This window comes from Ranitomeya imitator, chromosome 5 (genome assembly GCF_032444005.1).
Source record: "Ranitomeya imitator isolate aRanImi1 chromosome 5, aRanImi1.pri, whole genome shotgun sequence".
Classification (NCBI taxonomy): Eukaryota; Metazoa; Chordata; class Amphibia; order Anura; family Dendrobatidae; genus Ranitomeya; species Ranitomeya imitator.
The window spans coordinates 415146361-415171262 of NC_091286.1; the positions used below are offsets into that span (position 1 = coordinate 415146361).

Below are 24902 nucleotides of genomic sequence, written 5' to 3' on the forward strand. Positions count from 1 at the left end.
GACGCTGACGTTTCCTCGACCGCTGAGGACATCTGGAGGCTAGATGTCCTGACTGCTGGCAAACATGACAGACTCTGAGTGCACAAGCGGTCCGGGACTTAGATCCTGCTTGTGACACTTCCCTGGCCTCATGTGACTCAGGAACCAGGACCGGAAATTCCAGAGGTTTGACGAAAGTAGGAGCCTGCCGAAACCTCTGCCTACACTGGGCTCGCTCTAACCTCCGCTCATTAAAACGGAGGTCAATTCGAGTGGAGACAGTTATTAACTCCTCCAGTGTGGCAGGAATCTCCCTAGTGGCCAGAGCGTCCTTTACGTGGTCAGCCAAGCCCCTCCAAAATATGGGGATAAGAGCTTTATCCGACCAATCCAGCTCAGATGCTAAGGTGCGGAATTGGACGGCAAAATGACTGACCAAGGACTCACCCTGAGTTAATGCCAGCAATTGGAGCGCAGTATCATGGGTGACTTGAGGTCCTAAAAGGACCTGTTTCAGAGCGCTCAGAAACAGTGGAGCACTCTGCACCACATGATCGCCACGCTCCCACAGCGGCGTAGCCCATTCCAACGCCCTGTCCGACAATAGAGACAGAATAATTCCCACCTTAGCCCGCTCTGTGGGAAAACGTGTAGCCAGGAGCTCGAGGTGAATAGAGCACTGACTCACAAATCCCCTACAAAACTTGCTATCACCAGAAAATTTTTCTGGCAGCGGGAGGCGAGATAATGTCGGAACAGGGGTGGCAATGGACATAGTATCTGCAGCCACGCTGGCAGCCTGTACAGCTACTGCAGTAACATCCACAGCTGAGGTCGCGCTCTCGAGAGCCGCCAACCTACCCTCCAGCTGCTGGATATGCCGCAGAGATTGCTGTTTGTCTGTCATCACTAGCCAGACCCTGGCGCTAGTGTAATGTTAGGACTGGCGGAACGCACCAAGAGAGATGATATAGATGCGTTCGCAGTCCGGGGTCCACCGTGCAGGTGAAACCTGCTGCTAGGAAATGACAGACAATATGGCGGTATTCAAAAGTATACACGCGTGGGTTAAACCTCACCCAGCGTGAAGAAAGTGATCCTGTTGCGTCACAGGACAGCGGTACCGCACATAGAGCGCGAGCAAGTGGTCAGCGAACTAAACCCCAACAGGGATTGTAGTCCGATTAGACCCTTGCTGGCACTACACCGCAACTGGGTGTGAAAGGAATTATATAATTAAGGCACCGAAGTGCGAACTGTGCCGTGCTGGCAGGCACCACTAAGCACCCAGACGTGGGTCAGGAAGCGCACACTGGCGCATGGCACCGCACTGGCGGTCACAGCAGTAGACGCTGACACGTGTGTGACACGTTGAGTGATAAGTCGGGCGCTAAATAGCAGCCATACTCCATACGCGAACAATCATACAATAGGGTAGGGGTATTTAAAGAACGGCTTGCACTCACAACAAACACACGTATTAAATTGTACACTAGCGCATGGCCGTGCGGTCATGCGCAGTTTATATAGTTGCAGGACAGGAAGCGGACACAGAAACTTTGCCCTTCCAAGACCTGCCAAGAGGACCAATAGAATGCGCTGCAGAGTCTGAGCACATGACCCTCGATCTCCAACGGGAGATCTTGCCCTGGGCATGCTCAGTGTGCGCAGACAAGGACTTAGTCCCAGAGAAGTCCACTCGCCGCTGACCAGTATAGGCTTTACAGGCAGAAGCTGGAGAAGCAGCAGTAACTCTTCTCACAGAGTCAGACTGAGCGAGACGCTGGGATCGACGTCCCTGCTGAGCAGGCTCCACTGCGGCTGGAGGAGAATGGGAGACCGCAGCGGAGACGGATCGAGATTCCCCCTGTGCAGCAGAGGAAACTCGACTCCTAACATATATATATATATATACAGCCGTTCAGACAGACTATATATTTAGTATGTTATATTAGCATAGTATATTATTATTATTTATTGATATAGCGCCATTTATTCCATGGCGCTTTACATGTGAGGAGTGGTATACATAATAAAAACAAGTACAATAATCTTAAACAATATAAGTCATAACTGGTACAGGAGGAGAGAGGACCCTGCCCGCAAAGGCTCACAATCTACAAGGGATGGGTGAGAATTGCAGGTTGTAGGCTTGTTGAAAGAGGTGGGTCTTCAGGTTCTTTTTGAAGGTTTCGATGGTAGGCGAGAGTCTGATGTGTTGTGGTAGAGGGTTCCAGAGTAGGGGTGATACGCGAGAGAAATCTTGTATACGATTGTGGGAAAAGGAGATAAGAGGGGAGTAGAGAAGGAGATCTTGTGAGGATCGGAGGTTGCGGGTAGGTAAGTACCGGGAGACGAGGTCACAGATGTATGGAGGAGACAGGTTGTGGATAGCTTTGTACGTCATGGTTAGGGTTTTGAAGTAGAGTCTCTGGGCAATGGGGTGCCAGTGAAGAGATTGACAGAGGGGAGAGGCCAGGGAATAGCAGGTGGACAGGTGGATTAGTCGGGCAGTAGAGTTTAGAATAGATTGGAGTGGTGCGAGAGTGTTAGAGGGGAGGCCACAGAGCAGGAGGTTGCAGTAGTCAAGGCGAGAGATGATGAGGGCATGGACTAGGGTTTTTGCAGATTCTTGGTTGAGGAATGAACGGATTCGTGAAATATTTTTGAGTTGAAGTCGGCAGGAAGTGGAAAGGGCTTGAATATGTGGTTTGAAGGAGAGATCAGCGTCAAGGATTACCCCGAGGCAGCGAGCTTGTGGGACAGGGGAGAGTGGGCAGCCATTTACTATAATGGATAGGTTCATTGGGGAAGTCGCGTGAGATGGGGGAAAGATGATGAATTCTGTTTTGTCCATGTTAAGTTTCAGAAATCTAGCTGAGAAGAAGGATGAAATAGTGGACAGACATTGAGGGATTCTGGTTAGTAGGGTGGTGATATCTGGTCCAGAGATGTAGATCTGTGTGTCATCAGCATAGAGGTGATACTGAAAGCCATGAGATTCTATGAGCTGTCCCAGGCCAAAGGTGTAAATGGAGAAGAGCAGGGGCCCAAGGACTTAACCTTGTGGGACTCCGACAGATAGTGGCGAGGTGAGGAGGTGGTGTGTGAGTGGGAGACGCTGAATGTCCGGTCTTTTAGGTATGATGAGATCCAGGATAGGGCCAAGTCTGTGATGCCAAGGAATGAGAGGTTCTGTAATAATAGGGAATGGTCCACTGTGTCAATGGCAGCCGACAGGTCCAGGAGGAGGAGGACAGAGTAGTGTCGCTTGCTCTTGGCATAGTATATTTAGACTGTAGTAAATATACAGCCATTCTGAAATGGATTGCAGTAGTTTTGACTCTGGGGGCCACAGTTCAGCTACATGCAAATATTACATCACCTTCATTCACAAATTTTCCTATGTTTCTAAATAAAAATTGGTAGTCTGTTAGATGAATGATGAGATGCAGCACAGTGGCTCAGTAGTTAGCACTGTTGCTTTGCCTCTTTGGGGACATGGGTTCAAATCCTACCAAGGACAATATCTGCAAGGAGTCTGTATGATCTCCCCGTGTTCGCATGAGTTTCCTCAGTGGGTACCAGGCACAATAGTCTCTTAGGTCATTCTCAGTAGTGACGCCCACCTAAAGCAATGTATACTCTCCTCCAACAGTGGTACTATTCTTCCCTTGTCAGAGCTGCTATTCTTGGTGGATGATGTGATATTTTTGTGTAATTTGACCACTGCATTCAATCAGCGGCTACTGATTGACTGCAGCTGATCATTATTACATCCATGTGGACATCCGCACTGCTGAAATAGTAAAAGTCGCAGCTGCAGTGATCATGTAACACAACAATATTACATTACCTGCTTTGAACAGCCCACATTGATGGAAAAGCGCCACTGCAGGAGGTGAATATATATTGTTTTTATTCTCTATGAGGCACTGAATTGATTGAACCACTTTAACTAAGGAAAAATGTAGGATACATTTTTTAATGTCTATTAAAATAAGACTTAGACAACAATTTCTAGCAGTCAGTAAAAACATTTTCAGTATATTATAATTAAGTATATGTAATATATATATATATATATATATATATACTCACACACACATAAGTAGTGTATATACTGTACATGTGCCTATGTGTATACAATATACTTAGAAGTTATTTATCTCTAATAACTTTACTATAGTATATGTAGTACTACCTCTATTAAACCATTGGATGTCACAATGGGCTAATAAATGCGAGAAAAGATTTCCTTAGGGACACACATCTCATATTTGACATATTATTTTGCATAATATTAAGCAGTTTGTTTGACCATTCTTTAAAAATTTTGATCGGGATCTCCAAACCAAAACTTTTCTTGTTAAATGGGTATTCCCATCTTGTACATTTAAAATGTATAAGATATGTGGGTCTCACCTGTTGGACCCCAATGTGCATAATCCAGGAATGGTGACGTGACTGGCTGCTGCACATACGCGGCACATACTGTACATGTTGTATATTTATTATGTGTATACACTGTACAAAAAATAAACACTTTTTTATAAGTTATGTTGTTCAATATTATGAATATACAGTATAATGAGCATACTGATTATTTTTACAGTGGTTTCTTCAACAACAACTACTACTACTACTACAACCACCATTTCAACACTGAGCAGCACTTTGCCAACTTCAATACAAAATGCAACAACTAGACAACCAAATCTATCGACGCCAACTGTGCCACCAACAGTGTCCTTTACCATAACTCCAAATGCCAGCACCCCAAGTGCTCAATTTACCACACAAAGAACAACAACCACTACAGCACCTCAATTATCATCTTCAAGCAGCAGCCAGACATCTTCTGTGGCCATCACAACCTCTACTACCAGTAGTACTGGTCTTCCAACTTCAGGCAATAGTTTATCGGCTGTCAGTGTAATTCCTAACAACACTAGCAATATTTTATTGAGCACCAGTCCTTCCACAACCTTGAGAACGAGTGCATTGTCAACAGTTAGCAATGCAACAGTGACAACATCTAATATCATCATTGGCACCAAAATAAATACGATCACCACAGCACAATCAGCAAAAGTGACTGCATCAAGCAGCATAATATCAGCATCTAGTATTAATACTAGCAATGGCAGTAGTATTACAATGCCCGTTAACCTTACAGGGACAACTCAACCGCCTCAGTTGGGCAGCATTATCTCAACACTTGGCATAGTCCTAAATTCCACCACCACTTCTAGAGCATCATCTAGCATTTCACTATCTGGTATGCTCTCCAATACAACCAGCAATACTCCATCAGTGAATAGTGCTGCCACCTTAAAGACAACTTTAGTTCCTACATCCTCTATTAGCACTATGAATAATTTGTCTATCACAATGCAAACATTTAGCTCACCGAACCTTCCAACTACCATATCAACATCTGCTACTAGTTCTAATAGTGGTGGCAATCTTACAACGGCTTTTACCACTACAAGAGCTAATGGTCTGTTGTTATCCTCTAATGGCATAGTCTCAAGCTCCGGTATTATAACTTCCTCTACCAATGACACAACCACCAGCAAATTTAATGGTGTTTCAACTTCAAGTGCAATTTCTAGTACCAATGCCAGTGTCCATTCAATCATTACTGCCACCACTACATTGAGAACCATCGCACAGACCACTGTCAATGCTGCACCCACTCCAAATATTTCCAGTATTTCCATATCCACTGCATCTGTCACTGGACTATCCAGCAATGTGTCTTCATCTACTTCTGGATATAATATAACTAACCCAGTAACATCTTTTAGTTCGACTAGAACAACTCAATTGCCAGTACTAAGCAGCATCGTCTTGGCAACTAGTATTACATCAAATGTACGAACAACACCCATAAGTAGTGAAATCTCCAGCAATAGACCATCAAACGCAAGCGTGGGAACCACAACATCTAGCATAGTTGTTAACTTCACCAGCAATGTTCCATCTGTGAATAATACAACTGTGCTACCAATGCTCTCCATTATAACTTCTGCTGCATCCTCTAATATTAGTGTGGTAAGAACAATTGCCACCAGTCCAACCATTACACTGCAAACCAGTGCAGCTTCCAATCCATTCACTACTAAATCGGTATCTGATAACAATTCTACTACTGCAAATAACCTTCAAACAACCAATATCAGCATAACTTCATCTACTAGAACAACTGAATTACCAGTTCGGAGCAGCAACGTCTCGATATCTAGTATTATGTCAAATGTACGAACAACACCCATGAGTAGTGAAATCACCAGCAATAGATCGTCAATTGCAAGTGTAGGGACCACAGCTTCTATTATACTTAACGTCACCACCAATGTTCTATCTGTGAATAATACACCTGTGCTACCAATGCTCTCCATTATAACTTCTGCATCATCCACTAATATTAGTGTGGTAAGAACAAATGCCACCAGTCCAACCACTACACTGCAAACCAGTGCTGCTTCCAATCCATTCATTACGAAATCAGTATCTGATACTAATTCTACTACTGCAAGTAACCTTCAAACAACCAGTATCAATGTAACTTCATCTACTAGAACAACTGAATTACCAGTTCGGAGCAGCAACGTCTCGATATCTAGTATTACGTCAAATGTACGAACAACACCCATGAGTAGTGAAATCACTAGCAATAGATCATCAAATGCAAGTGTAGGGACCACAGCTTCTATTATACTTAACTTCACCACCAATGTTCTATCTGTGAATAATACAACTGTGCTACCAATGCTCTCCATTATAACTTCTGCTGCATCCTCTAATATTAGTGTGGTAAGAACAAATGCCACCAGTCCAACCACTACACTGCAAACCAGTGCAGCTTCCAATCCATTCATTACGAAATCAGTATCTGATACCAATTCTACTACTGCAAGTAACCTTCAAACAACCAGTATCAATGTAACTTCATCTACTAGAACAACTGAATTGCCAGTACGGAGCAGCAACGTCTCGATATCTAGTATTACGTCAAATGTACGAACAACACCCATGAGTAGTGAAATCACCAGCAATAGATCATCAAATGCAAGTGTAGGGACCACAGCTTCTATTATACTTAACTTCACCACCAATGTTCTATCTGTGAATAATACAACTGTGCTACCAATGCTCTCCATTATAACTTCTGCTGCATCCTCTAATATTAGTGTGGTAAGAACAAATGCCACCAGTCCAACCACTACACTGCAAACCAGTGCAGCTTCCAATCCATTCATTACGAAATCAGTATCTGATACCAATTCTACTACTGCAAGTAACCTTCAAACAACCAGTATCAATGTAACTTCATCTACTAGAACAACTGAATTGCCAGTACAGAGCAGCAACGTCTTGATATCTAGTATTACGTCAAATGTACGAACAACACCCATGAGTAGTGAAATCTCCAGCAATAGATCATCAAATGCAAGTGTGGGGACCACAGCTTCTATTATACTTAACTTCACCACCAATGTTCTATCTGTGAATAATACAACTGTGCTACCAATGCTCTCCATTATAACTTCTGCTGCATCCTCTAATATTAGTGTGGTAAGAACAAATGCCCCCAGTCCAACCACTACACTGCAAACCAGTGCAGCTTCCAATCCATTCATTACGAAATCAGTATCTGATACCAATTCTACTACCGCAAATAACCTTAGAACAACCAATATCAACGTAACTTCATCTACTAGAACAACTGAATTTCTACCAGTCACTATTGGACCAACCACTAATGTGATTCTTAATGGTAGCGGTGTTACTACATCGGGTTTCAATTCCAAAACTAGCATAGGAATAACAGAAATAAGTACTGGTAAAACTTCTACCGGAAATACATCAAACATTCTTATTCCGAGTGTAACCAAAAGTAATACAACTGCTTTTAGAGGGCTCTCTAGTGCATCCTCCATACCTGGAATCCTGCCAAATGTAACAAGTAGTTTGATGACCTCTACGGTATCTGTGACCAACTCTTCCACATTGTATGCAAGTTACTCAGACAGTAATATGCAAACTTCACCCGTATCGGGGAAAACACCTGATATTTCCAGTAGTCCTGTAAAAATCGCTGGAAATGAAAGCTCAGGAATTATGGTATCTGGAATATTTAATCTAAGCAGCATCAAGCCCACATCCGCAGTCACTAATGTTAGTAGTTTATCTGCAATGCCAATCACAGGTCCCAGGACATCACCTAGTCCGATTGTATCTTCTAATGCGCTTGTGTTTAATGCAACAACGTCTCTTATGCCAAGTGGCGGATCCCCGGTTGACAATACAACAGCAGTGACATCCAATACTATTGGCAATTCTAAAGTAAATGAGTCGATGCAAACAACGAAATCCCCTGTTTTCAGTTTTAGCATGTCAGTATCAGGTATCACAACTAATTCTACGAAAAGCTTGCCAGCATTAGCTGTAGAAGTAGCCAATTCAACAAGTGTAATGCCAACACAGTCTACAATCTTAGCTGGCGTTGTCTCTAATAGTTCTATCCGGCCTCCTACGTCTATGGGGAACATGACTACATTGAGCACAAACTATTTATTGCCCCAAGGTGGATCATCTACAGCAGGTAAGTAGCACCTATATGGCTACTGATAAAAAAGAAAATAACCATTAAGGACAGGGTACAACTGTAATAAACTGTGTTTCTACAATAGCTACAACTGTGCAACGGATTGCAGCCGACCCACTGATGCCACAGAATAAGTCAGCCGACCCTCTGCAAGTGGCACCTGCATTACCCATCGGACTCTCACCAATAACTACAAGTAGATCTACCAATACGTCTATTAGTCCTATGGAAAATGGCACAAAAACTACATTTCTCCCTCCATTATCTCAAAGCAATCAAGGTACGTGACTAATATGTTTAATAAGAGAAATATTGCACATTGCATTGCACATTCTGAAGCAAAACAAGACAACATTTACTATGAAAATCCTCATATGTGATACAATCATTACAAGCAAAGAACTTAAAGGGAGTGTCCAGTCACTTTTTTTTTTAGAAAAAAAACAGCTGGAATGCTGTAAAATAATAAAATAAGTAAAACTCACCTTTCCAGTCCCAGCCACTTTCTCTGCCTGGTTCCTAGCAGGTCTCTGTACCCCCTCTTCAGTTCAGACTGTTCACTGGTGGTCAGTGATTGGTTGCAGTGATCCCTAGCTTGTGCAAATCATAAAGAAAATAGAGATTGGCTGGGGACTAAGTGTTGTAATGGAACCATCAAGGGATCTGTAAGATGAGTATTAAGTATTCTATTATTTTTAGCATTATGAATCTTCTTATACAAATCAGTGGCTGTACAACCACTTAAGCACACTTCTATAAGTTAAGTCACACAATTTAACACATTAAAGGGAACCTGTCAGCAGGATTGTGTACAGTAACCTACAGACAGTGTCAGGTTGGCGCCGTTCTACTGATTACAATGATACCTTGGTTGATGAAATCCCTCTTGTGGTTGTTGTTTAATCTGTATTTGCAGATTCTCATGCACCGGGGCAGCCTGTTGGGGTCTTCATGTGGTGCTTTGCTTAACCCCTTCACGCCGCGGCCCTTTTTCGTTTTTGTGTTTTTGTTTTTCGCTCCACTCCTTCTCAGAGCCATAACTTTTTTATTTTTCTGTCAATATCACCATGTGAGGGCTTATTTTTTGTGGGACAAGTTGTACTTTTGAACGACACCATTGGTTTTACCATGTCTTGTACTAGAAAACGGGAAAAAAATTCCAAGTGTGGTGAAATTGCAAAAAAAGGGCAATCCCACACTTGTTTTTTGTTTGCCTTTTTTTGTTAGGTTCACTAAATGCTAAAACTGACCTGATATTATGATTCTCCAGGTCATTATGAGTTCATAGACACCAAACATGTCTAGGTTCTTTTTTATATAAGTGGTGGAAAAAAATCCAAACTTTGCTAAAAAAAAGAAAAATAAATTGTGCCATTTTCCGATACCCGTAGCGTCTCCATTTTTCGTGATCTGGGGTCGGGTGAGGGCTTATTGTTTGCATGCCGAGTTGATGTTTTAAACACTTGGTATTTTTTTCCTGTTTCTTAGTACACGACATGGTAAAACCAATGGTGTTGGTCAAAAGTACAACTCGTCCTGCAAAAAAAAGCCCTCACATGGACATATTGACAGAAAAATAAAAAAGTTATAGCTCTGGGAAGGAGGGGAGTGAAAAGCAAAAACGCAAAAACAAAAATACCTCCACGGGTTAAGGGGTTAAATATATGTTTCTAATATACTCAGTGTATCCATCTTAATATTCAAGATTAGATTGTGGTAATTTAATTGAAGTTTTTGCTTTTTATATCCAGCCAGAGGATAAAAGTCTATCGATACTAGACACGGCTCTGATAATTACACTCAAGGTTGGGTTTAGATAGCATTTGGCACAGAAATGCAGTGGCTACATTAGAGGCTTATGTCTGAACCCCCGCAAAATGGGAGCCATTGACTATATTGATGTAGACAAGAGTCACAGTGTGCTTTGTCATGCATCATTTACATCTTGCTGCCGCCTCCAATAGGCCTACAGTGTACATCACGACAGAGCACAGTGTGATGCCGTTATTGTCACTGACCCCATTGGCACATAAGTCTGAATCCTGTTTTGCGGAGGTTCAGACGGAAGTCCCAACGGAACAGCTGAATGTAGGGCCAAACGCTATGTGAACCCAGCTTAGCTGTAACAAGCCGTACACCAGTATGTTCATCGCATGACCAGGAGAGATTTTCATTCTCTGGAAGTGAGCAATGGAGGGTCTTACTCCTAATCATTGACCACTAAAATCTGTAATCTGAAAAAGGTGAGCAATTGATACAAGATTATATTAGAAAATTGCAAAACTTTCCATTATAAAGTAATAAACTTTGTTGAAACTGTACAAACTCTGCAAGAAAGGTTTATTGTACTCTGTGCTGCAATATGATCCAGCCTCATGTCAGGGTTATGGATAGTGGTGAGGCCCATGTAAAGATTCCTGAATTATTTGAAGGACACCATGATAGCTTTCAAACATTTTCTTTGCAAATGGGTGTTAGATCTGATTCAACCAGCACCATGTACATTTGGCCTCACTTAATATGCTGTTATGTCTATATACTGTACATAACATCTGCGTTTTTTATCTCCATGTACTGTATGTATGTAGCATTGTATCCCTTTAAGTATAGATCTCGTTTTATGTTACAGTCGGTATCCATCACTCATTGACAGGCAACTACCTTTACTGTCCATTGCTAAATGTAAAACACAAAAACTTTCCTGATTAAATTGTATAATTTGGCCAGTTACAGTCTTTCAGTTTATGTACAAGTAATTTTTCTGTACCATCACCATTACAATAACTGAGCCTACTTGTGTTTTCCACTAAATATATCTACCGTATATACTTGAGTATAAGCCGACCCGAGTATAAGCCGACCCCCCTAATTTTGCCACAAAAAAAATGGGAAAACTTATTGACTCGAGTATAAGCCTAGGGTAGGAAATGCAGCAGCTACCGGTGAATTTCAAAAATAATAATAGATGCTCCATACCGTTCATTATTGCCCCATAGATGCTCCATATAAAGCTGTGCCATATAGAATGCTCTGCACCGTTCATTATGGCCCCATAGATGCTCCATATAAAACTGTGCCATATATAATGCTCTATACCGTTCATTTTTGCCCCATAGATGCTCCATATAAAGCTGTGCCATATATAATGCTCTGCACCGTTCATTATGGCCCCATAGATGCTCCATATAAAGCTGTGCCATATATAATGCTCCATACCGTTGATTATGGTCCCATAGATGCTCCTTATCAAGCTGTGCCATATAGAATGCTGCTGCTGCTGCAATAAAAAAAAAAAATCACATACTCACCTCTCTTCGCTCAGGACGCCGGCGCTTTCAATATTTACCTGCTCCTCAAGCGGCTCCGTCTCCAGCACTGACGCTCAGCAGAGGGCGCGCACTGACTACGTCACCGCGCCCTCTGACCTGAGTGTCACAGCCAGAGGACGCTGAAGAAGGAGCCGCACCGGAGCGAGGAGCAGGTAAATATCGCGCAGCACTCCCCTCCCCGTATACTTACCTGCTCCTGGCTCGGTCCCTGCAGTCCCTGCTTCTTCCACCGCTGCATCTTCTTCCTGTACTGATCGGTCACAGTTACCGATCATAACAGTAATGAATATGCGGCTCCACCTCTATGGGAGGTGGAGCCGCATATTCATGACTGTAATGAGCGGTACCATGTGACCGCTCAGTACAAGAAGAATCTGCAGCGTCGGGGAAGCAGGGACTGCAGGGACCGCGCCGGGAGTAAGTAAGTATAATTAGACAGCCCCCGCTCCCCCTCCCCTGCCGACCCCCGGGTATGACTCGAGTATAAGCCGAGAGGGGGACTTTCAGCCCCAAAAAATGGGCTGAAAATCTTGGCTTATACTCGAGTATATACGGTAAATTATATTTTCTTATAAGAGTCCATTAATGTGAGTCCACTTTAGTTCCCACAGGATCTGTTGTCCTAAGTATAAGTAAAGGATCTGTAACTCCAAGCTCATCTGGAACCAATGAGAACTCTCCTTTTACATATCTTCCCCTTGGAACAGCAGGTATGACTAGCTATTTCGTATGGCTGACTTAAAAATGTAAATTACCTTTATATAAAATATTGGTATTCTTTAATCTTTTTAAGCCATGTTCATCTGATACATTTTTGCTGCCATTTTTCAAAAATGCAGTAAAATTACGACGTGTTTAGGGTATGTGCAAACGGCGTCTTCTTTGAGGTACCATATTTTTCGGACTATAAGACGCACTAGACTGCAAGAGGAGGAAATTAGAAAAAAAAATTAAGCAAAAAAGTGATCAATTCTGTGCTTAATATCCCCTATCCTGGTATATATGGTCCCTCTCATCCCCATCCTGGTATGCATGGCCTCCTCATCCCTATCCTGGTATACATGGCCCCTTCATCCCCATCCTGGTATGCATGGCCCCCTGTTGTGAATTCTGCTCTTGGGCTCCCTCCGGTGGTTAGGAGTGGTAGTGTTGCTGTCTTTGGATCGCAGCATTTATCAGGTGTGTCCACTTATTGCAATTTGGACTGGGCTATTTAAGTCTTGCTTGATCCTTTAGTCAGTGCCAGTTGTCCATTGTTTTTGGAGGATTCATCCCTGACTGGTCTCTCCTGTTTTGCTGTTCTTTTTAACAAAGATAAGTTCTGGCTTTGTTTTTGCTGTCCACATGCTGTGGGCCTTATAGTTCTGTGCATTTTCATGTTTTGTCTTGTCCAGCTTTGTCTGTGTAAGGAATTTTTGCAGCCAAGCTGTATCTCTGGAGATGCAGATATACCCTCCATGTCTTTAGTCAGATGTGGAGATTTGTATTTTCTATGGTGGATATTTTCTAGTGTTTTAATACTGACCGCATAGTACTCTGTCCTATTCTTTCTTTTTAGCTAGAAAGGCCTCCTTTGCTAAATCCTGATTTCAGTCTGCGTATGTCATTTCCCTCTCCTCTCACAGTCAATATTTGTGGGGGGCTGTCTATCCTTTGGGGATTTTCTCTGAGGCAAGATAGTTTTCCTGTTTCTATCTTTAGGGGAAGTTAGTCCTTAGGCTGTGTCGAGGTGTCTAGGGAGTGTTAGGTACATCCCACAGCTACTTCTAGTTGCGGTGCTAAGTTCAGGGTCTGCGGTCAGTACAGGTACCACCTTCTCCAGAGTATGTCACATGCTGCTCCTAGGCCACCAGATCATAACAGCCCCCTCATTCCTATCCTGGTGTGCATGGCCCCTCATCCCCATCCTGGTATGCATGGCCCCCTCATCCCTATCCTGGTATGCATGGCTCCCTCATCCCTATCCTGGCATGCATAGCCCCTCCATCCCTATCCTGATACACATGGCCCCCTCATCCCGATCCTAGTATGCATGGCCCAATCATCCCCTTCCTGGAATGCATGGTCCCCTTTTCCCTATTCTGGTATGCATGGCCCCCTCATCCCTACCCTGGTAGGCATGCCCCACTTATCATTAGCCTGGTAGGCAAGGCCCCTTCATCCCTATCCTGGTAGGCATGGTCGCCCTCATCCCTATCCTGGTAGGCATGGTCCCCCTCATCCCTATCCTGGTATGCAGGGCCCATATCGCCATGCTGGTATGCATGACCCCATCCATATCCTGGTATGATCAGTCCCATCACCATTCTGGCATGCATGGTCCCCTCATCCCTATCCAGGTATGCAATGACCCCATCTCCGTTCTGGTATGCACGGCCCCATCCTTATCCTGCTATGATTGGCCCACATCCCCATCCTGGTATGCATGGTCCCCATCAGAAAAGCCTTAAAAGAAACCTTAAAAAAAATAAACAATTACACTTACTTTCCCTGCGCTCCTTCACAGCATCTTGTTCTGATGCCAGCAGCTGATTTATGATTGTAAGCAGCACATGGCAGGGACGTCATGCGCTGCTTACAAACAGAGGACAGCTGCCAGAATACTCACTGCTCTCCTCACTGGGACTATGTGCGTGGAGAGCACTGAGTGTTCATTACTCTCTTTAATACCGAGCACAGTGTTAGCCGCATCGGCTGACTTCCTGCAGCTGCAAAGCTTTCATACGTGCCGCTATAAAAGGGAATGAATATTGCCTTAAGTAGCGGGCACACGCAACGCCCGGCAGCTGCATGAAGCCGGCTGCTGCAGCAAACAGTGTGTCCGCTATTAAAGAGAAATGTATATTCACTTCCCTCCACTCCCATGGGCGTGGAATGCAGTGAATATTCATTTCTATTTAGCAGCAGGCACAGGAGTTAGCCTGCCTGCTGTGACCCGCTGCTCCGACACTGCTGCTCCCCCACCTCCGCACCACAGCCAGAGCAGGTACATCTGGACTATAACACGCACCCCCGATTTTCCTTCACATTTTTGGAGGAAAAAAGTGTGTCTTATAGACCAAAAAATAAGGTAGTTTTCATAGAATTTGCATCAGTTTTGATGTCTTTTCTCTTTAAATTTTACATATAAAATAATGGTGGCTTTAAAGCGGAAGTAGCCTGAAGAATGGTCAGATCACTTCTTTTAGCTGTTTTATGGTTAACAAAGCCTGAAGCTATAACAGAAGATAAAAAAGATGGAATATATGCATAGCAAGTTGTTTTGACATTGCAGTGCATATGTTCATTACTTTTAACGTTTATTGATGTTTTTTTCAGGCTGGTTCTAGTGGTAATTGTAGCAAAAAACCCACATTGGTAATAATACAACCCCTGGCAAAAATTATGGAATCACCGGCCTTTGAGGATGTTCATTCAGTTGTTTAATTTTGTAGAAAAGAAAGCAGATCACAGACATGGCACAAAACTAAAGTCATTTCAAAAGGCAACTTTCTGGCTTTAAGAAACACTAAAAAAAAATCAAGAACAAAAAATGTGGTAGTCAGTAATGGTTACTTTTTTTTAACCAAGCATAGGGGAAAATTATGGAATCACTCAATTCTGAGGAAAAAATTATGGAATCATGAAAAACAAACCAACAAAAAAACACTCCAAAACATCACTAGTATTTTGTTGCACCACCTCTGGCTTTTATAACAGCTTGCAGTCTCTGAGGCATGGACTTAATGAGTGTCAAACAGTACTCTTCATCAATCTGGCTCCAACTTTCTCTGATTGCTGTTGCCAGATCAGCTTTGCAGGTTGGAGTCTTGTCATGGACCATTTTCTTCACCTTCCACCAAACATTTTCAATTGGATTGAGATCCTGACTATTTGCAGGATATTACATTGACCTTATGTGTCTTCTTTCAAGGAAAGTTTTCACAATTTTTGCTCTATGGCAGGATGCATTATCATCTTGAAAAATCATGTCATCATCCCCAAACATCCTTTCAATTGATGAGATAAGAAAAGTGTCCAAAACATTAACATAAACTTGTGCGTTTATTGAAGATGCAATGACAGCCATCTCCCCAGTGCTTTTACCTGACATGCAGCCCCATATCATCAATGTCTGTGCAAATTTGCATGTTCTCTCCAGCTGGAGAGCTGTGCGGATTGGGTGATAGTTGATGAAGAAGGGGTTACAGGGGAAGGGGCAACAAATTGAAGGATTGGATCATGGATGGGACTGGACACATTGGGAGTAGACAACACAGTGGAATCTTGGGAATGGATAGACAAACTGGAAGGGACAGACACAAGGGAAGGTAGTGACACATTTGACAACAGAGACAAATTGGTAGGTGAAGGTGGAGGTGGTGGGTACAATTTTGGCAGGGTTCTTTGCCTCCGGGTCTTTGTCCTGGTTAGAATGTTTTAGTTTTTGACCTTTGTTTTCTTGGCCGAGTGAGAGTGGTGGCCTCTGTAGCAGTCTTCTATTGTGGTGCTGGGCTGGGCAGCATGGTGGATGTGGTGGCTGCAGGGGTGCTGAACTTGGTAAAGTAGTGGTGGATGCTGCTGGCTGCAGGGGTGCTGAACTTGGGAAAGTAGTGGTGTTTGCTTCTGACTGCAGGGGTGCTGAACTTGGGAGCGTGGTGGATGCTGGTGGCTGCAGGGATGATGAAGTTGGCAGCGTGGTGGATCTGTGAACTGGAGGCAGTGGTGGATAGTTCGGTTCTGTGGGAGTTTGAAAGTAAATGTTTGGCTGCTGGTAATATCCTCCGGCCTGTGGATTGTAGCTTTGCGACTGCTGCTGCTGCAATGCGTGGCTGTAAGCAGCCTGGCAGGCCTGCATGACATTAATCTGGAATTGAAGAGTATGGTTTTCCGACACTTCACGCTCTATTGAAGAAAAAAAATGTTGCGCCGGTCTCTCAAGGTCGGCTTCCAGATGGTCAAGGCATTTGTTGACATCCTGTATAAGAGTGTTCACATGGGTGAACCCACTCTTCAGTCTATCACCAAGCACCTTAATCCCATCCTGGAAGACCGAGCTTAAGTGCATAAACTCGGCCATGAGTGACCTCTCACAGGCCCTCTGCCCCTGACGAGAAGACCCAACCAAAGCAGCGGCAGAGGGCTGGGAGAGGGGAAAACCTGATGGACCGGCGGCTGCCTGTTCCTCAACCTGTGAGGCCTGTCAGGTTGCTATATCGCTGGTGGATGATTGGGATTGTGCCTGTTTGTTGGCTAATCGATGAGAAGCTGCTCCAACAGAGAACGATCCAGGTTATGTGGTGTTGCACCAGGTTCTGTGGTGAAAATAAAAGAAAAACATTAGTAAAAAACAAAAAAAGGTTAAATAATAGTAAGACAACACAAAAGATACGCATGTTCACGTAGCAAGTGCAGGCCTCAGAAAAGCACAGTTCCGGGGGTATTTTCTTAGTATTCTTTGAGCAGCACCAATTTTAACCTGGTTCTCCTGTCTCATGTCCTTGTTGAAAAAAAAAGAAAAAATTGTAAAACAATGCACCTGCATTTACAGTTTCACTGGTGAGTCACACCACATTGCAATACTTACCAAAATCATTTCTGGTACGTGGTGTGGCACGGTCCCAATCATGCAGCAGTGAGCTGGCCACTTTTTCCCAGAGTCGTCGAATCACAACAATGTCGGAGTGCTGACGATCACGGGTGTCCCACAACGGTACTTGCTCATGCACATTGTTATTTTCCAGTCATCTACTATTCTAGTATAATTGCAATGTTTTGGAACAAACTGCCTATGAAAACAGTATCTTTTAAAAAAAAATAAACACTCAAAATGCATGTTCCAAATTATTATGCACAGCAGAGTTTTCAACCTTTTTTATTTAATTTTGAACAAAAAAATGATCAAATGTTATAAGTTATAAGCATTATCGGCTTATTACAAAATGAAATCAAACAGTTTTCTAGTGAAAACTTTATTCTAGGTGATGTTACATTTGCACATAGGACCCCTTGTTTGAAAGAAGCTTCTGAACTCTCTCGTCCATTGAATTTGTCAGTTTTTAGATGGTTTCTGCTTCAATTGTTTTGCATGTGGACAGAATACCCTCCCAGAGCTGTTGCTTAGATGTGAACTGCCTCCCGCCAACATAGACACTCCTTTGGATGATGCTCCAGAGGTTCTCAATGGGGTTGAGGTCGGGGGAAGATGGTGGCCATACCATAGGTTTGTCCTCTTTTATGCCCATAGCAGCCAGAGATGCAGATGTGTTTTTTGCAGCATGAGACGGTGCATTATCATGCATGAAAATGATCTTGCTGCGGAAAGCACGGTTCTTCCTCTTGAACCATGGCAGGAAGTGTTGTTTTAGAAACTCCACATAGATTATGGAGTTCATCTTTACCCCTTCAGGGATCATAACAAGGCCAACAATCTCTCTCTCCATGATTCCAGCCCAAAACATTACTCTACCTCCTCCTTTTTGGTGGCTTAGCCTTGTTTTCATGGTGTGTCCATCAACCAGCCATCCTCCACTCCATTTATCTGGACCATCGAGCGTTGCACGGCACTCATCGGTGAACAAAACAGTTTGGAAGTCAGTCTTCATGTATCGTTTGGCCCACTGGAGCCATTTCTGCTTGTGTGCAGTGGATAGAGGTGGTCGACAGGATGGCTTATGCACAGCTGCAAACCTCTGAAGGACCCTGAATCTTGCTGTTCTGCATTTTTGCAGCTGCTCTTTTAACATTACGCAATTGCCTGTTGGAAAGAGTCCTCAATTTTTCCTTATCAGCACACACACGTGTATGCTGGGAATCAGCTACATACTTCTTGATTGTGCGATGATCACGATGAAGTGTCTTGGCAGTGTTGATTGTAGTCATGCCTTGACATAAATACTCCTCAATTTGTTGCTTCTCAGCAGCCGATACATCCTTTTTCTTTCCCATTTTGGCCAAAGACGTAGGCTGCTTAATAATGTGGAACAGCCGTCTTAAGTAGTCTTGCCTTTATTTGGACACACCTGCCAAACTAATTTGCACAGGTATCTGAAATTGCTTTCAGTGATATAAAGAGCCCTGGCACAAATCACTATCAATGAGATTAAATGACAAACAAAAAAGTTCTAACCTTATCACTCCTAAACTCTTTGTGCATAATAATTTGGAACACAGTGTAGAGAAAAAAAATAAAACAAAATTTAAACTTGTTAAGGGCCAAACACAATGTAGCCCCCCCCAAAAGGACACCAATACTTACATTACAGGCAGTAGTCCAACAGCACAACAGTCAGCACAGGACAAGGACAGATGGCAGCACCAGGACAGTCGGCAGCACCAGGACAGATGGCAGCACCAGGACAGATGGCAGCACCAGAGACATCAGCACCAAGACAGACGGCAGCACCAGGAGAGTTGGCAGCACCAGGAGAGACGCCAGCACCAGGAGAGATGGCAGCACCAGGAGACAACCAGTCTAAAAGGAACAGAAAAAAAATTACAAAGTACAGAGAGCAGTGAGAGACAGACAGACATTTTCACAGCTTCTATACTTACATCCAGAGTCTTGTGCTTCCGTCCAGAGTCTTGTGCTTCCGTCCAGAGTCTTGTGCTTCCGTCCAGAGTCTTGTGCTTCCATCCAGAGTCTTGAGAGTAATGGACTACCTGTCTCCACACCCCCTTTAGTGATTTTGCAGGTGGTAACATAGTTTCCTGGACATGATTAGTGTGAAGTACACATTGAGTATCAAACGCATGCGTATGCATGTCCTTGCGTACCAATGCGTTCCCTTAGACATTAATGCTTTTTTTTACGCAATCATCCACAATCGTCCACATGCGCAATATTTGATGCCTCCAAAAATGCAACATGTTGCGTTTGCCACGCCCTGCCACACACCGCAAAATGATGCATGCGTACGCAAAAGCATGCGAATGCATGCAAACACATGTCCTTGCGTACACCATGTTAAATATATGTAAGCATTACTCATGCGGATCTATGCGGATCAAATGCTGTGCACAAAGATGTAAATGTGAAACCGGCCTAAATAATGATAAAACAAAATGTGCAATAGGTATCCTAAGGATATGTAAGTTCACTGATTAGATATACTAGGACAATTAAATAGTTGACCGACAATTAACGGATGAGGCTGCAACTGTTACCACTAATAGGCCTGTTATTGGAGAACTGTGAGCGTATGGTAGATACACCTGCAATTTCAATGCATGGAATATATATATATACCCTGGTACTTTCACTGCTAACTCCACGATAATGGATCATAAACCACATCTCCCTTGCGTGTCATGAATGATACGACTTGTCAGACCTAACATCTTGTTGCCAGCCATTACTGGAACCTACCACTTGTTCCCATAGCTCTCACATTCCCTGATGAATCCTCCACATGGAGGGGAAAATGTGTAGGGAGGAAAATATATCGATCTGTGGGGTTATATCCTTAACACTTGGGGACTTCCTTTGTGAGGGCAGGAGCAATGCAGGGGCATGACAGGTGATTGTAGGACCAACCCCTCCTGTCCCCTCCCTATATATTGAATGGTCTTCAGCTCCTGCACCTCACACCAGCTGAAAAAGGAGTGAATCTAAATGAATATTGGTGAGAATAAACCATTTTTCTACTTTTTGAGCAATGGTTTACTTTGAGCACTATCACTTTATCACTCTGCTATGTTCATTGTTGGTCATCATATGCCTTTTATTCCAAAGGCTTTTTAAGTGGCATCATTAAAAGTTATATTTTTTTATGGTATTACATGCTCTCACCTTGCTGTAAATCTGACTGTTGTCCTTGAGAGATTCACATAGGTTGGTTACAAATTACCATTACGATTGCTGATCCCAACTCCACGATAACATAAGAACTACTTGCTGCCACCATCAATTGTTTTTTACAGGCCGATCTGACGCCTGGTTTCTGGCAGTGTATGGATTTCAGGAGTGTTGTTTATAGAACAAAAGGAACAGAATGGTTACACTTTATATTTAATCCAGAATGATAGACAGGGTTTATAAAAAATATACAAAATATTTTACAAAGGGAACCAAACAATACAGCATATACAGTTACATAAAATAAAATGGATTAACAGAGAAATGTACTACTCTGGTCACAGAGATGGCTCAGATAAGTGGATGGAGACAACTAATTGAAAATATCTGGTTAACGTGGATCAAGCCTACACTGCGATGTATCTTCCTTAGCATCGAACAAATGGACAACATAGTGGTGATACAAGAAATATTGTTACTAGACTGTGTTTAGTCAAAATAGCACATAAAATAGCACTCCCTGCATGGTGCAAGTCTTCAGTTTGATTGTGCACCTTGTTTTAAACAAATATACAAGCTTGAACAAGATATTTCTTATGGCTAGAAGAGTGTATGATCATTTCAACAGTTCTTACATGGAGAAAAACAGCCTCCAGGACTTGCAGAGACAGTCATCTAGGAACTGTAAAATATTTCAGAGAAAGTTATATCCCAAGTACATCCCAATGTTAGCGTTATAATGAATTATGAATTAAAATACATACAGTACTTTCCCACTATTAAGGTTTACATAATATTTGTCATCCTATAGTATCTCAAAGCATGAACAACTCAAAAGGAACAGCTCCCTCATCTGTGGTGGATAGAACAGCTGGAAGTACCAACCGTTTAACCCAAAATTCTCTTTCAGCTGCAGGATCGGGTAATATATATATTATGGTTGATATTTTATATGAAAACATATACATTTCATTCTTGGATATTTTTTTTTTGCTTATGTGCATCCAGCTCCCAATAGCTGCCTTTGTGTTTGGTGTGAAATGACTTGGCCAGTAAGGAAAGCCAAATGCTATTAATATTATTTTATTATAATAGTCATTTAGAACTAGTAATGGATTAATTACCAGAAATGACAGCAAGCTAATTTTACGGTACCTGCATAAGGTAATTTTAAAAGAGTTGTTTTTTTTCACTAAAACCTTAATTCCTTTCTGACGTTAGACGTATAAAAAAAAAATCCTAAATAAATTAAAGAATATATATATTGTTCCAATAAATGCATTTCTTTATGTAAATAAAAAAACAAACAATAAAAGTACACATATTTAGTATCACTGCGTCCGTAACGACCCGGCCTATAAAACTGTCCCACTAGTTAACCCCTTCAGTGAACACCGTAAAAAAAAAAGAGGCAAAAAACCAATGCTTTACCATCATACCACCAAACAAAAAGTGGAATAACACGTGATCCAAAAGACGAATATAAATAATCATGGTACCACCGAAAACGTCATCTTATCCCGCAAGAAACGAACCACGATACAGTGTCATCAGCTGAAAAATAAAAAAGTTATAGCCCTCAGAATAAAGCGATGCAAAAATAATTATTTTCTCTATAAAATAGTTTTTATTGTATAAAAGTGCCAAAACATAAAAAAATGCTATAAATGAGGTATCGCTGTAATCGTACTGACCCAAAGAATAAAACTGCTTTATCAATTTTATCAAACGCGGAACGGTATAAACACCCTTAAAAAGAAATTCACGAATTGCTGTATTTTGTTCATTCTGCCTAACAAAAATCGGAATAAAAAGCGATCAAAAAACATCATGTGCCCAAAAATGATACCAATAAAAACATCAACTCGTCCCGCAAAAATCAAAACCTCACATGACTCTGTGGACCAAAATATGGAAAAGTTATAGCTCTCAGAATGTGGTAACGCAAAAAATGTTTTTTGCAATAAAAAGCGTCTTTTAGTGTGTGACAGCTGCCAAACATAAAAACCCGCTGTTAGGGCTAGCGTAACGCACCAAGTAAATAGAGATGTTTTTAATCGATATTGGTGCGTTCACAGCCCTGGGTCCACCATGCAGGAGTACCTGCTGCTAGCAAACGGCGGTACTATATGGCGGTATAGACTAACTGTTAGACTCCACAGAGGCACGAGCCTTAAATAGTTGCAGCACGTATAGGACCTTCCTAGAAGGACCAATGAGAAGCTGCCACAGAGCTTGAGCACCTACTGGGCCTTCCTGAAGGACCAATGACCTTAGCCGTGTCTAGTGTACCTCCACCTACTACCACTAGACGCTGACGTTTCCTCGACCGCTGGGGACATCTGGTGGCAAGATGTCCTGACTGCTGGCAAACATGACAGACCTTGAGTGCACAAGTGGTCCGGAACTTAGATCCCGCTCATGACACTTCCATGGCCTCATGTGACTCAGGAACCTGGACCGGAGATTCCAGAGGTTTGGCGAAGGTGGGAGCCAGCCGAAACCTCTGCCTACACAGGGCTCGCTCTAACCTCCACTCGTTAAAACGGAGGTCAATTCGAGTAGAGACAGTTATTAACTCCTCCAGTGTCACAGGAATCTCCCTAGTGGCCAGAGCGTCCTTAACGTGATCAGCCAGGCCCCTCCAAAATATGGGGATAAGGGCTTTATCCGACCACTCCAGCTCAGAAGCTAAAGTACGAAAGCGGACGGAAAAATGGCTGACCAAGGACTCACCCTGAGTTAGTGCCAGCAGTTGGAGCGCTGTGTCATGGGTGACTTGAGGTCCTAAAAAGACCTGTTTCAGAGTGCTCAGGAACAGCAGAGCACTCTGCCCCACATGATCGCCACGCTCCCACAGCGGAGTAGCCCATTCCAACGCCCTGTCCGACAAGAGAGACACAATAAATCCCACCTTAGCCCACTCTGTGGGAAAACGTGCAGCCAGGAGCTCGAGGTGAGTAGAGCACTAACTCACGAATCCCCTACAAGATTTGCTATCTCCAGAAAATTTTTCTGGCAGCGGGAGGTGAGATAATGTCGGAACAGGGGTGGCAGTGGACAAGGTTGCTGCAGCCACACTAGCAGCCTGTACAGCAGCTGCGGTAACATTCACAGCTGAGGTTGAGCTCTCGAGAGCCGCCAACCTACTCTCCAGCTGCTGGATATACACAAAGATTGCTGAATGTCTGCCATTTACTAGCCAGACCCTGGCGCTAGTATTATGTTAGGGCTAGCGGAACGCACCGAGTAAATAGAGATGTTTTTATTGGTATTGGTGCGTTCACAGCCCGGGGTCCACCGTGCAGGAGTACCTGCTGCTAGGAAATGGCGGTACTATATGGCGGTATGGACTAACTCAGTTAACTCACCGAGTAGCCGTGAAAGAAAAGCACTGTGCCTTGTTAGACTCCACAGAGGCACAGGCTAACTGCCCAAACAGAGAGCAGTCAGTGGTCACGCATGCACATAAATCTCCTCGCCGGAGGTGCCAGCATTCTAGGGGCTTATTTCAGCCAGGTCCCTGAATACATTCAAACACAAACTCCTCACCGGAGGTGCCAGCATTCTAGGGGCTTATTTCAGCCAGGTTCCTGAACACACTCTCACGTGACCACACTGGCTCAAAGCACATAACAAAAGACAATACTAGCGCATGGCCATGCGGCCATGCGAGCCTTAAATAGTTGCAGCTCGTATAGGACCTTCCTAGAAGAACCAATGAGAAGCTGCCACAGAGCGTGAGCACCTACAGGGCCTTCCTGAACGACCAATGACCTTGGCTGCAGTATCTGATCATGTGACCCTCAATCTCCACTGAGAGATCTTACTCTGGGCATGCTCAGAACGTGAAAAGCAGGACTTAGTCCCAGAAGCGTCTGCTCGCCGCTGCCCAGCACTGACTTCAATGGCAGAAGCAAGAAATGCAGCAGTAACTCTTTGCACAGAATCAGACTGAGCGAGATGCTGGGACCGACGTCTCTGCTGAGCAGGCTCCACTGCGGCAGGAGAAGAATGGGAGACCGCAGCGGAGATGGCCCGAGATTTCCCCTGTGCAGAGGCAGGAAGTCGACCCCTGACACCCGCTATAAATAATAAATCAAACCCCCCTTTATCACCGCCTTAGTTCTGGAAAAATAATAAAATAAAAAAAGTATATATTTCCATTTTCCCGTTAGGGTTAGGGTTGGGGCTAAAGTTA

General features: G+C 43.3%; 1 protein-coding gene across 1 annotated transcript in view; it reads left to right on the forward strand.

The window, feature by feature from the left end:
• LOC138638062 (uncharacterized) overlaps positions 1–24902 on the forward strand; it is a 66381-nt gene that overhangs the window by 21714 nt on the left and 19765 nt on the right. Inside the window, exons 3-6 of the mRNA XM_069727034.1 lie at positions 4595–8593; positions 8682–8876; positions 12528–12635; positions 21513–21623. Of these exons, the coding sequence (XP_069583135.1) occupies positions 5140–8593; positions 8682–8876; positions 12528–12635; positions 21513–21623 (3868 nt within the window). The 5' untranslated portion in view covers positions 4595–5139. The remainder of the gene's footprint in view (positions 1–4594; positions 8594–8681; positions 8877–12527; positions 12636–21512; positions 21624–24902) is intronic.